General features: G+C 44.1%; 1 protein-coding gene and 1 long non-coding RNA gene across 2 annotated transcripts; one reads left to right on the forward strand and one right to left on the reverse strand.

Annotated features, from left to right (window-relative positions):
* Positions 1 to 2,136: 2,136 nt before the first annotated feature.
* On the reverse strand, positions 2,137 to 9,523 carry LOC135385794 (ribonuclease P protein subunit p30-like). The gene is made up of 11 exons (XM_064615312.1): positions 9,226 to 9,523; positions 9,060 to 9,154; positions 7,101 to 7,165; positions 6,453 to 6,581; positions 6,318 to 6,386; positions 5,813 to 5,902; positions 5,575 to 5,691; positions 5,444 to 5,473; positions 5,337 to 5,374; positions 4,920 to 4,999; positions 2,137 to 2,533 (listed from the first exon to the last, which is right to left on the reverse strand). The coding sequence occupies exons 2-11, from the start codon at positions 9,142 to 9,144 to the stop codon at positions 2,295 to 2,297; spliced, it is 942 nt and encodes a 313-aa protein (XP_064471382.1). The 5' UTR covers positions 9,145 to 9,154; positions 9,226 to 9,523; the 3' UTR covers positions 2,137 to 2,294.
* Positions 9,524 to 10,750: 1,227 nt separating this feature from the next.
* LOC135383845 (uncharacterized) lies at positions 10,751 to 11,312 on the forward strand. The gene is made up of 3 exons (XR_010420103.1): positions 10,751 to 10,782; positions 10,858 to 10,942; positions 11,163 to 11,312. It is a non-coding gene; the product is annotated as an uncharacterized LOC135383845 (long non-coding RNA).
* The last annotated feature ends 1,013 nt before the right edge of the window (positions 11,313 to 12,325 follow it).

Genomic DNA, 12,325 nt, shown 5'->3' on the forward strand with positions numbered 1-12,325 from the left:
AGTCTCATTCTAACACTTATCTAACAAATTGAGGATCCTTTGGGGATATTCCCAGGATGTCATTTCTGTCCTACAGTGACATCCTCAGGATGAGTGAGGGATATCAACGTGTTCTTGGGGCGCACTAACGAGTCACGTGCGCTTCACCTGCCACTTGCTCACGCGAAACTTTTAGATTCGACGCTTCACGCTAAATACCCATCCCATGCCTGGAACTCACAGAGCTGGCAACATCGCAACTGCTATACAAGAAATGTGTACGGAGTCGGAGATTCTAGAAGCATATGGACCAAGTATATTGATGAAGGAACGAATAACCGAGAGACACGGGACACGAAAACAAGCACAAGAGTTGTCGGTTATTCGTTCCTTCATTCATCATGCACCAGTTAGTCTGCGCCCTATCTCTTTTATCGACCAAGTATATTGTTAGGGACAATGGCCGGAACATATACCATATACGCTGCGGTGTGGCAACTTCTCTGGAGCGGAAGGGCGTGTTTTGCACACACTCTTCAACTTGCTATCAACCAGTGGCGTATCTAGGGTGTGGCAGGTGTGGACAGGTGCCATGGGCGCCATTACGTGGTCGGGTGTGAATGTGCCAGGTCGGGTACTCAACCTGGCACATTCATAAATGATCTAAAGCACCCGCCATTAGAGAGGTTGTAGTGTGAAACCTAGTGCGGACCACACGAAAACGCATCCCCAAGGACATCATGTTAACCATGTTGCCACGGGCGCAGGTAGCTCTAGATACGCCACTGCTATCAACGACGCGCGCACGTGCACGCCCGCCGTCGATCAGCTCTGCCAGCGGGCAAGAAACATTGTAGGACGCTACAAGCACAGTTCATCAGCTCAGAAACGGCTCGATGAATATCAAAGGCCAAGTGGTGCTTAGGCTAGTACAAGATGTTGTGACAAGGTGGAACAGCCAGTATCTGATGTTGTCTCGCCTGCTAGAACTGATCGACAGACTCACTGCATCTGAATGGAAACATGCTTCAGAGCTTGTGGAAGCACTGAAACCTTTGTTCGATGCCACAGAAGCACAGAGCAATACCCATCACTGTCGTCTCAGATACCCATTATTTTTGGCGTCCCGCACCATCTCAACAATACGAGTGATACATCTGGGTTCTCTACAAATTTGGCAAGGTGTATCAGAGCAAGGTTCTCAGCCTATGAACATCATAGAGAGGCATGCCTCGCAATGTTCTTGGATCCACGGTTCAAGTCAATCATTTTCAAGAAAAACATACAGAAACTGAAATGGTTAAAGAGACTCTTACTGGATGAACTAACTGCCCATACCACGTGGTCTGAACTTTAAGGTGAGCTCAGTGACTCAGAGCAAACAATGTGGCAGCCCCTTCGTCACAGGTATGGAACACATTTGATGCCCTGGCAAAGTCGGCCGTGGACGAAATGTTTGCTGAACCAGAGAAGGAAATTGAAATATATGCAAATGATGTGCTGCTGAAACGGGACTTGAGCCCTTGTCACTGGTGGTAGATGACTGGTCAATACAGGTATCCCAACCTTGCAAAACTTTGCTACCGTTACCTGGCACTTCCAGTTACCCCAGTGCCCAGTGAGAGGGCATTCTCTGCAGCCGGGTCTGTGGTGTGCGCGCGGTGGGAACGTCTGTTACCTGACCATGTGGAACAACTCGTCTTCTTGCATAATAACTTGTGAAACTGCAACTTGTACCCCCTCTGGTCTTGCAGGTGAGGGTGAACCTTGAGTGAGGGAAAGTTTGAGCCCCAAAGCGGGCTTCTGTCACTTACTAGTCACTACACACATTACACATCCCATTCTTTGCTTATGTTATGCCAGTTTTTCAGATAAGGAAAATAAAATTGTTCATAAATGCTCGTCTACTACAGTACTGTGGGTATATCCACATCCTGTATGCCGACGATTCGATTCGCATTCGGCCCCAATTATTCGTGTTCGATTAGTATTCAAAAAATCTACTATGTATTCGCACACCCCTAATTATGAACTTTAAACAACTGCAAGCTGATCACGAACACATTGGGCCCCTCAGTTGCAGCCGGGCAGGGCGTTACTTCTAACGAAGAGCCAGTTCTTTGGGCTTACGTGGGTAGTGCACTTGGAGACATCAAGTGATAGCCACCATTACTTTATTCCTTGAATCAATTACTATATTTGTCCATTATTTGTTTTTATTCATCGTGCATGAGCATGTGATGAGCAGCCAACATGGAGCTAGAGGTGCAAAACTGAGCACCTGATACTGAATTTGGCAACAAATGAACGTAACACTAAGCTGACGAAGTGGCTGCACCCTTTGAGCACCCTTTCTTGCGTTTTTTCTTGGGCGGCTGCTTTTCTCCTTTGCTCAATGGCTCCTTGTCGTCGGGGGTTTCTTCTAGGGTACGCTTCGCAACAGATTCGTGGTCTTCCTGCAGTTTGCAAGACTCCACCAACCAAGCGTCGTCTTTGGGCAGCTGTCTAATGTCTTTAGAAAATATTATAGCCCTGTTTTCTCTTCTCCTTGTTTCTGAATTAGAGAATAGGGACACATTTTAATTGCTTGACAGGTATCACGAGAGTAGGGTTACGCGAATAGCAAAACATGGGTTCAAATCTAATCTAATAGTTATTGTTTCGAATAATAGCGAATCAAACACGGTCGAGCATTGCGCCATGTGTCAAAAGCTAATTTAAAAAATAAAAATAAAAATTTGTGCCAGTGTTTGCATCGGCAATTAACAGAGCCATTCTCAGATTTCATGCTGGAGTCCTATATGTTGCATATCCTTTTGGAGCGTAACGACCGTTCCACATATAATGTTATTTTCACTTATAGAGAACAGTCCTCTAGCCCAGCGTTTCCCAAACTTTTGGCGGTGACGGACCCCCGGAAGCGATGAGAACCAATTCACGGACCCCCCCCCCCCCCCCCCACACACACACACAAATATACCGGGATACGCGCTGTGTACACTGCATTGCAGACCGCGTTTAATATGCGCGACAGGGTATAACAAGGAACGAAATTAAATTTGTGCAAGCATAAACATGGTCAAGTGACTGTCTAGACAGAAGCGAAGTTGACTTCCAACGCCGCGTTCAGTGCGAAGGATGATGCTGCTTGCTGGATGCTACAAGGGCACTGATGTCAGGGGTTCGATTGAAGACAGGCGGAGTCGTAAGTCCGGCTCGACCTCGATTCTATTCCGCGACTTGGACTTGATGTGCACGAGTGCGGAGAAGGACCCCCGGACCCACGGACCCCCACGGACACTCTCGCGGACCCCCAGGGGTCCGCGGACCACACTTTGGGAAACACTGCTCTAGCCCATGGCCTCTTTGAAACCGAAATATCAGAATAAGCTGGGGAAAAGGAAAAAAAAAAAAAAGTATCACACGAAGTTTGTGCAGTCTTCCATATGTCATACATACATCATAGGAGATATGAGAATCATGAATACAACAGATAAAGCCGCTTTTCACCATCTCTTGTAAGAAGTGGTGGTTTTGTATTTCTGTTAGCAATTTAAAGGTTTTTTGTTTGGTGAAAATTCATAACATTTCACTTGTAAGACACTGTTCCAGATTTGTGTGCCATGTTACATCATCGCTGTAGGCTGCTGCTTTCAAGCTTCTTGTAGCTCAGAAAAAGCAGAAAAAAAATACAAGTGCTATGTAAACCAGCAGTAAATAAGTAATTGTTGAATTGACGTGCGTCGTCATGATTGATAGATTGCATGTTGATGCTACAAAGTGCTCTGTACCATTCAGTCCTTTAAATGTCGTTTAATCATAATATAATAGGACAGAAGCTACGCTGTTTCATGTTGCACTGAGAAAGAAAGTACATACGAGGCATGGCACAAATGGTACATGTCTTGTTTCAAGTAATTATGCCAGTTAGTACATCCTTGTAACAATTCTGCTTGGTCACAGCTATTTATAACTCCATAAAAAAGAGGCGAGCCACTGGCATTTACTGTCTACTAGATGACCGTTACTTGTAGATGCATTGGTTGACCGTTACGCTATAGTCAGTGACAACATAAGTCATACACTTGACCCCGCCCCCACACAAGAATCGCTCCGACTGCACGAATGTAGTGCGGCGTGGCCAAGGGCGCGCGCTGCCATGGGGACTGGGTGGAGAGAGGGAGCCGGCACTACATCGCGAAGCGGGGTCGTCGTGCAAAGGCTAGTAGCCAATCGCAGAAGCCTTCCGCAGATGAGTGGGCTGTCCCAATTGTAGGACTTAAGTTTTCACTGACTATAGATGTGATGGTTTCTGGGACATCAGACCACTGTCACTGTTGATATCCATGCAGGTATAGTACTTCCTGAACGTCTAAAATTCAATTCACCTTAGAAATCAAGAATATTGCTATTAAGTATGGAAGGAAAAGCGATTTGGTGCGGGTTTTGCAGTATTTTGAGCTTCGTAGCAGGTTACAGCAGGAATGTTTTGGTGCCAGTGAATGATGCAGCTGTCTTCTAGCAAAGAAACATGCTTCTGCTTCTGTGGAACACATATAGAGCCTCATGTTTTCAGATTAGACTCGGTGAAGCCTAGTTTTTATCCCCCTATATTTGTCATCCTCACATGGGATAAGTCAGCCTGATTTGCACTTCCCGAAGTGCAAATCCATCCACCAATATGAGGCTATATGGCACTAGAATGCTACTCACTGCGCATTTTAATTAATTAATTTATTGTTACGCCCCAAAGGCCTTGTTTCTCACCATCTACTTTTCCACGAGAGACTGCCCTTTTCTGCCTTATTTTACTGCACCCGCAATATAACCAGATTTTTTGCCTCCCCTTGATTAAAAAAAGAAAAAGAAAAGAAACACAGGGCCCGCGAAGAACACATACTCGTAGAGAACACAAGCCTTGAAAGTCAAAAGCTACTCACGTGCATGCAAGATTACACTCTTGCAGTTTCCATATGTGGCATCCCGTGCGGTGGACTCAGTCAAGCCGAAAAGGAAACCCCTACAGTAATACTCAGGAAATTTCTTTTCGGAGCGCAACAAAATTCACTGAAAGATGTTTGTTAGCATGCTTACTACATTTTGGCAGATTCTGACAGACTGGAAATTTATGAAACATTCTCAACAAGTATGTTCAGCATCACGCTCAACAAGGGCACTTGTATGCATGTGTACAAAAGTGCCACATGCTTTCAGGATTCATGGCAATTACACTTTCTCACTGATTTTAACAAAACATATAATTTAAAATAGTCAACCTGCCATTTCAAATAATGCAAGGGCTAAGAGTGTAAGCAGAAGGGAAACTTGTGTGTGGGACAACTGTAGAGAGAGGATACAGATTGGCTGCATCGGCTGGGCTTCGTAGATGATATGGCTGATGAGAACAAATACAAGTTGTGCATAAGTCATATGCACATACTAGGATGATAGCAAAGTACCTCACCTGCATTGATCCGCTACTAATCACTATGCCCTGTAACGGAACATAAGGGTACGTAAGGAACGTAAGAAAGAATTTGACACTCATCACCAGCTTTGGCTCAAACCCATAGTAACCCAAACTTGTATATTTACCTTTCCTTTTGTCACTTGCATAAGACTGCAACAGTTTGCTATAACTTGCTGTCGTGCAGACTGGTCATTAATGCAGTGTGCGTACTGAATCTCAAAGAACAGGCCTCTGCTAACTGCCTGATAGGGAGAACACATAGCATGTGTTGCTTAACAATCACTTTGTGAACAACGAAAACATTACGGAACATTATAACATAATTACACATCCAAATTGATAACAGAAGATGAGAGAACTCACCGTACCAAGCTGTTGTCTCTTTACGTTATAGCCCATTCGAGACTCAAATGGTAGTGAAATTATATCAAATTCACCATTATTACATAAATGCTGAAAAGATAAGCAAAGACCAAGCATTGCCACCTGTTCGAAGTTCTACAGAAGTGACAGTGAAAGCAGTGCAGCACTGTGTCTACACAACCTCACACAGATCATACTCATTGCAGAGCACAGTGATCAAGCAACAAAAATTACACCTGTTTAAACATACCTGAGTGCAGTGCAGCAGCTATATAGCTGGACACTTGCCCCTTGGCATTTTTATTTGGTGTTAAGTCTCTAATGCTCCTTCTCATAATTCGAATGCATCTTTCAATTACAAAGCTTACTCCCATTTTTATTTTTAATCTCCATACAACTAATGGAGTACAGCTCTGCGTTACATGTGTGCTCGCCACATAATGTGTATAACTAATGTCAGGCATTACAGTTTTGTCCCTGCTTATTTAAAATCTCACAGACATACCTGTAGAAGTTTCTCGTGGCGAGGCACTATGGCCAGCAGGTCATATTTCTTGGCAACTGCAGACTGAAACTGAGGAAAGGGAATGGTAGCTCAATAGCAGAGAGATTATTTCAGGAGATATTGTTCGCGACTCACCAGTCGATGGCACTGTATGCTCTCGTCTGCTATAGCGGTTAAACGAGTCAGTACCTTAAACCTCCTTTTCTGTGTTTGGTGCTCAGAGAAATCAAAGTCTTGTATATAAAAGAGTGGTGGTTCGGGTATCTGTCACGACAAGAAATATGAAGAGAAACTGTAATATTGAAGGCTACCAACACAATGTGAGAATGCTGAATGTGCGCGTGTAGAAAATTCGTTACTATTTTCCGAAGAAAGTGAAATATGCTACTGTTTTTAGCTAGGCCCATTTATGCAGCTGCATAGTGGGAAAAACCAAAATACGCTGAAATTTTAAAGAGACAGGCTGCACGCAGTAAATTGAACACACTCAACGTGCATTGAGTACTTATCCTAAGTTACGTAATATGTATTGGCTACGCAGAAAACACTTGATTTAAATAGGCTGACTCACCTTACATGTAAATCTACTCCCAATTATTATTACTAGGTTTAAATATTCTACTACTGCAATAAGATTATTGGTAAGATACTGATGCTATAAGGTGGATAGAATTACGGACAACTCTTGTGAGAATTGAGAAGACTCTTGCAAGAGCCTTAGCACCCCCCATGTCCAGCAAAGCCACAAAACAGAAAAATTATGAATGGCAGAGTAACGTGTACCTTGTTCTTCTCATTAAGGGCATCCTCACCAATTACAGTGTTCAGGGCGACTGCTTCATACCCCACTGCAACAACGTGACAACATTAACAACTTCTTATCCCTTATGCAACGTGCATAACAGCACAGGTGTTTGACCTATTGTGGACAGATCAGGGATACATGTACTGCAAGAAGATCCACAGGTAACAGATAGTAATAGCATACAACTTTTTTCTTTTACTTCTCTATACGAGCCTTTCTTCAGGGCAAGGTAGCAGAGCTATCAGGTGACCTGCCTCATGTTTTTGAGCCATGGGCATCCTTTGCTATAGTAACAATTCAAATCGTAATTCGCTACTCCAACAAACCTCTGCATGGTGATGATAATTTGTTGTGTATACGTGTAGAAATCGCCCTCCCCTCCGTACTTGCAATTCCTGCTTTACATCGCAACCTATATTGTTTCATGTTTGCTTCACTTAACCTTATTCCCCCCCCAAATCTTTCCTTACTTCACCCTCAGGGGATCCCCATCGCATAAGCTCAACCTCCCTCATATCAGAGTCCTGCAAATCCAGGATCTCAGGCAGCTCCATGCCCGTGACAGTGAGCACCCAGAGAGCTCAGCCAGAGACGGGAAGCCGAGTCGAAGATGAGTTAGAAACCAGAGTGAGTGAGCAAATGGATTGAGTGAGTAAAAACAGAGCTGAGTGGAGGTGAAAGAGGATGAGTGAGCAAAACAAAGAGGTGAGCGGAGAGCGAGTGAGCATAAGTGAGAAAACAGAGAGCCGAGCATGGGAGTCAGCGAGCGAGGATTCAGAGTTTTTCCTCTTTTATTTATCACATCTCCGTCAATATAGGAAGTTCTGAGAAAAAGCTACAGCTGTGAAACGACATATTCATAAAAAAGAATGAGATGCTGCCTCCCCAAAATCCGCACGTCATGCTGTGGAACTTGCAGACGACGACATGTATGCGACCATGACCTGGCGATGTGAACACCTCGGAATCCTGGTATTCCTCTACGTAATTGTTAGGCACTGTCCGCTTGCATCCAATCATGCTGTCAGTGTTCCAACATAAGCTGCCCTTTCATGAAGGCATCACGAATCATTTATTAAAGAATAGCAAGCTGTCCTTTCTGGCTGACCTTTCCTGTAAAAATAAATCCCTCCCTCCCCATGAAGGCAATTTGCATGCCATCTGTGTTTCCTTGTCTGCTTTGAAAGGACCGCACGATTCACAGAAAAAGAAACACCTTAGGCACTGGACATTTTCCAAGCAGACCTGGGAAAATGGCCTCAAAATGCCCTCATGTCGATAGTGTCACTAAATAAACCACACTATTCAGAGTCCCCAATGGTGAATTACCTCTAGGCAAGGATGGAGTTCACCGCATTACACGGATGCTTCACACTTTGGACAGCTGCACGATAGATTTGTTTAACAGAGGCACCTTTCCTTGTCACAAGCGCAAAGAACACTCTGAATAATGCATATGGATACATAGATCAAATGCCTCTGCTCTCCTTTGGGGTGATTCTTCCATGTCTGATGATAATCACGCTCACTGGCGTGCCAGTGTTTCAGTACACTGTCACCGAATTTTTCTTTCAAATTGAAAACAATGCGTTACCTTTTTCGCTGGCTTTTTCAGCTGCTACTTGACTAAGTCTTTAGTAAGTAATTTGTAACATTGTGTACCGTTGATATTTCTGTCTTGCTTAGCAAATATGTTTATATGCACATCAAATGTCTCTGGTGCGCCAGTGTTTGGTACACCATGACCTAAATTTTCTGCACAAATCGAACGTGACGGTCAAAATAAAAGCAATTAATTGCCTTTTGGAGTAACGTGCTCAACTGGCAACTATGCCGCACGGCGCGCACGCATAATCGACGTCCTAGCCACACACACGATTGACACAGCCCATGCGAACGCTCCCAATCTGTCCCGAACATGGTACGTGGGTTCTTACGTGTGTACGCTGTTTTTATCATCGTCACGACGATATTCTTTGCAATGGGGTCGCTGTCGTTCTGAACAATAATGTTCAAATCCATTGCATATCTCCTGTAAGAATGAAGGGTTCCGTAAGCACAACTTTTACTGTCCTCGACTCTAGAGACTCATGTATCACCTACGTAGTTTATCCACGGGTTCTCTGATGGTTTTCTGCAGAAACTTTCGTTACTAGAAGAAAATAAAGAGGCAATCGAACGAGACAATCACCAAGAGTTTGTGTTGGGGCGCGTATCCCCACGCCGTACCACACAACACAACATCAACACTGCCTACACGTGCGATGCGGCATAGTGGTACACAGGGTACGTAACACTACACAACAGAGCAAGGTTTTTGAAAGAAAAGTATGAGATAATATTGATTAAAAATCTCTAGGTAAAAACAAGTACGCTTCTTGTCAAAACTCATTCATAAGTGGAGTCACAGGCCAACAAATAGCGGCGCTGCACTCGTTTGCGCCACAGGCTTGATCGTGTTTCTTCGTTTTCGGTTTCGATTTGATAATACGTGCCACGGTGTACTCTGTATCTTCTATTGCTTCGTTATTTACTGGTGCGTTGGTTCATAATGCTTCGCACTCGAACAGGATGTAGTGTAGGGCCTCTGTTGTTTTGCTACACAGTTGACAGGTAAGGTTTTCGCCTTCGGTAAGTTCGCATTTGTCAACAGTATTGTATTAGAACATCCGGTCCGTGTTTGGAGGAGGAGAGCGCTTTTCCTGCCTCCTGTGCAACCAGGGGAAATTGCTTGCTTAAACTTGAGTGCGCACTTTGCTAGGGAAGCTTTACTCTTCGCGGCACAGCGTGTAGCGGATTTCACCACTCTCCTCATGAACCATATGTTCGTGCAGTTCTTATTGCTGTTCGAAGCTGCCTTCAGCGGCTGTCATATGTTCATTAAAAATTACAAAACTTGACTGAAGTACCCAATGGAAACCGTGCGAATACCCTTCAAAGTTACAGCTGATCTATGGCGTCGGCGGTCGAAGACAAGCAACTATTTGGAACACTTACACCGCAGGATAGTCAGCTGAAACGCGCGCATTCCAGGAGTTTCTTACCCCCGCACGTTGTTATTAACAGGCTGTTTCATTCTCAATGAACCCTTTCATCGAAGACTGATCAAATCGTAATTCGCAATCCAAACCAAACAAATTTTGATCGAGGCCCAGTCCACAGTCGATTCATTATGATCGAATTCTGTTGCATACTCGAAACCTAACAGGAAACCTTTGACGTCACCGCTATAATGAAAGCGGCATGACTGTTAGACGTATCTTAAACCAACACAACCTGATTTATCCTGCTTAGAGGTCTTCCAACCCAAAGGATTCCCGAAGCTCTTGGCTTTACACCAATACATAAAGTAAAAAGGTTCCCAGGAGAAATGTTTATTTGACTACAATGAAACAGAAGCCCACCCTTCCTCGGATTCTTCGCTCTACGACCTCTCGTGGATTGAATCAGTAACGCAGTAGCTCATTTGGTTTCAAAACGATAAATGACAGCCGAGATATCAAGCTGTCATAAAATTGTTCTCGTTTTTCTCTTTGCTCTAAAACAATTCATCACTACATTACATAGTAATTACATTGCGTACGTAAAACACTTATTCAGACGCAACCAGTCTTTCTTGCTTGTGACTCTGCACGCGGCCTCCGTGGTTCCAGATAAGCGGTGAGTAACACCTTGTGGGATGTTGGCATTATTTCTGTTGTTTATCGTGACCACACGCCTTTGCTTTTTCTTTAGGTCACATTGAAGATATCTAGATACGAATGACGACAGGATCTTTGTTCTTCAACATTCACGGTCTGGTAGACGAAGCCTTCGAATGGTGAGTATTCTTTTTTTTTTTTTTGTCGCAGTGAACTGTCTGGGTTTTCCCATACGGCTCCGGAACAACATTTTCATGTACTGGTGTCTTATATTCGATTTTTGTTGTAATAAAACATTGCTTCCCCGCTTTGTCTTTCCTCGTTCCCTGACACGTAAACATGCACTAGATTACTGCATGGTTGAGGCAGGTAAATTTTGACTGCACCCTTGCCTTCCAGGAACTTCGATAATCTACTGCATCTGTCTTTCAACCTATGTGGACGCAAGATGAGCTTCCGACAGTGACGTGGACCACAATCACCACCTCACGGAGTATCCTTCACATTGTTTTCTTAGCAATATTGACTAATCCTTTGCTTCATTTTGCAGGCGCGTTTCTCTGGAGGGGGGACAGATGGACCTGGAGACAGCTTTGGAGCATTTCCTGTACTTTTCCTTTCCTGTGGAAAAACAATTGTTCTTCATTGGTATCTAACATTAGCGAGGCTATGTCTTCACAAGCCATCTCGTGAACCCCCTTGGATGGAGGGCCTGTAGGAGGGAGACTAGTAAGGGCTGTGTTCACTAGTGGTGACGACAAAGATTGCTATCCAGTTTTATCTCATGCAGTAAGAGCAATAATTGGATGTTTAGCTTCTACCAAATTTAATCGGGATGTCGGACTTTAGTCAGATTGTTATGCACGTGCTCTTGTAGTACAGAAAAAAAAAAAAAAAGTCCGGGGAAATATGCAGCCAATCTTCTTCTTACCTGTTGTAGAAACTGCTAGTAATGTGTGGTGTGCCGAATCCTCGAAACAAGTTCCTATAAACTTTGTATTAGTGTAGCATCCTTGCAGTTTTGACGTGGTATGCATGTGGTGACATGATCGGCGAAACCCAAACTTACACCCCCCCCCTCCCCCCACTGAGGCAGCGCCACGAAATGGATGAAGTTTGAAAGGCTCGTACCTTCAAAACTATTCAAGATATCGCGATATAAGTGAAGTGACGTTCTATAGACAACACAAAAGTTCCATGCGATAATGCACGCGTCTCGGCAATCGTGCAGGGAAGCATGCAGGGTGTGTTCGGCAGTGAGGACACGAATATCGTCAGATGCCCGACAATCACCGCACGTAACACACTTATACCGTGTGCCGCAGCAAAATAGGCGAGTTTGACGAGCGATTAGAGTGGACGAGCTCTATAACCATACGTGTCTATAGCAAAAAACTCAGTTCAAAGCTCACGAGTGCGCCCAAGTGCGAATTTTCTCACAACGTCGGCATGTATGAGACGAAAGTACAATAAAAGTAAACTAAAACGTGTTAATAATAAAAAATAAATAAAAGGTGTCCATCGCTGCTGCAGAACGTTTTAGGCTTCACTGACAGAGAGAG

This window comes from Ornithodoros turicata, chromosome 2 (assembly GCF_037126465.1).
Source record: "Ornithodoros turicata isolate Travis chromosome 2, ASM3712646v1, whole genome shotgun sequence".
In the NCBI taxonomy this organism is placed as follows: domain Eukaryota; kingdom Metazoa; phylum Arthropoda; class Arachnida; order Ixodida; family Argasidae; genus Ornithodoros; species Ornithodoros turicata.

Coding starts and splice junctions, on each gene's coding strand:
- LOC135385794 (XM_064615312.1), bottom strand. CDS start 9,144: ATGGATTTGAACATTATTGTTCAGAACGACAGCGACCCCATTGCAAAG. Junction 6,582..7,100: donor CCCTTAATGAGAAGAACAAG/GTACACGTTACT, acceptor TTGTCGTGACAG/ATACCCGAACCACCACTCTT. Junction 5,375..5,443: donor TTAGTAGCGGATCAATGCAG/GTGAGGTACTTT, acceptor TGTTCTCATCAG/CCATATCATCTACGAAGCCC.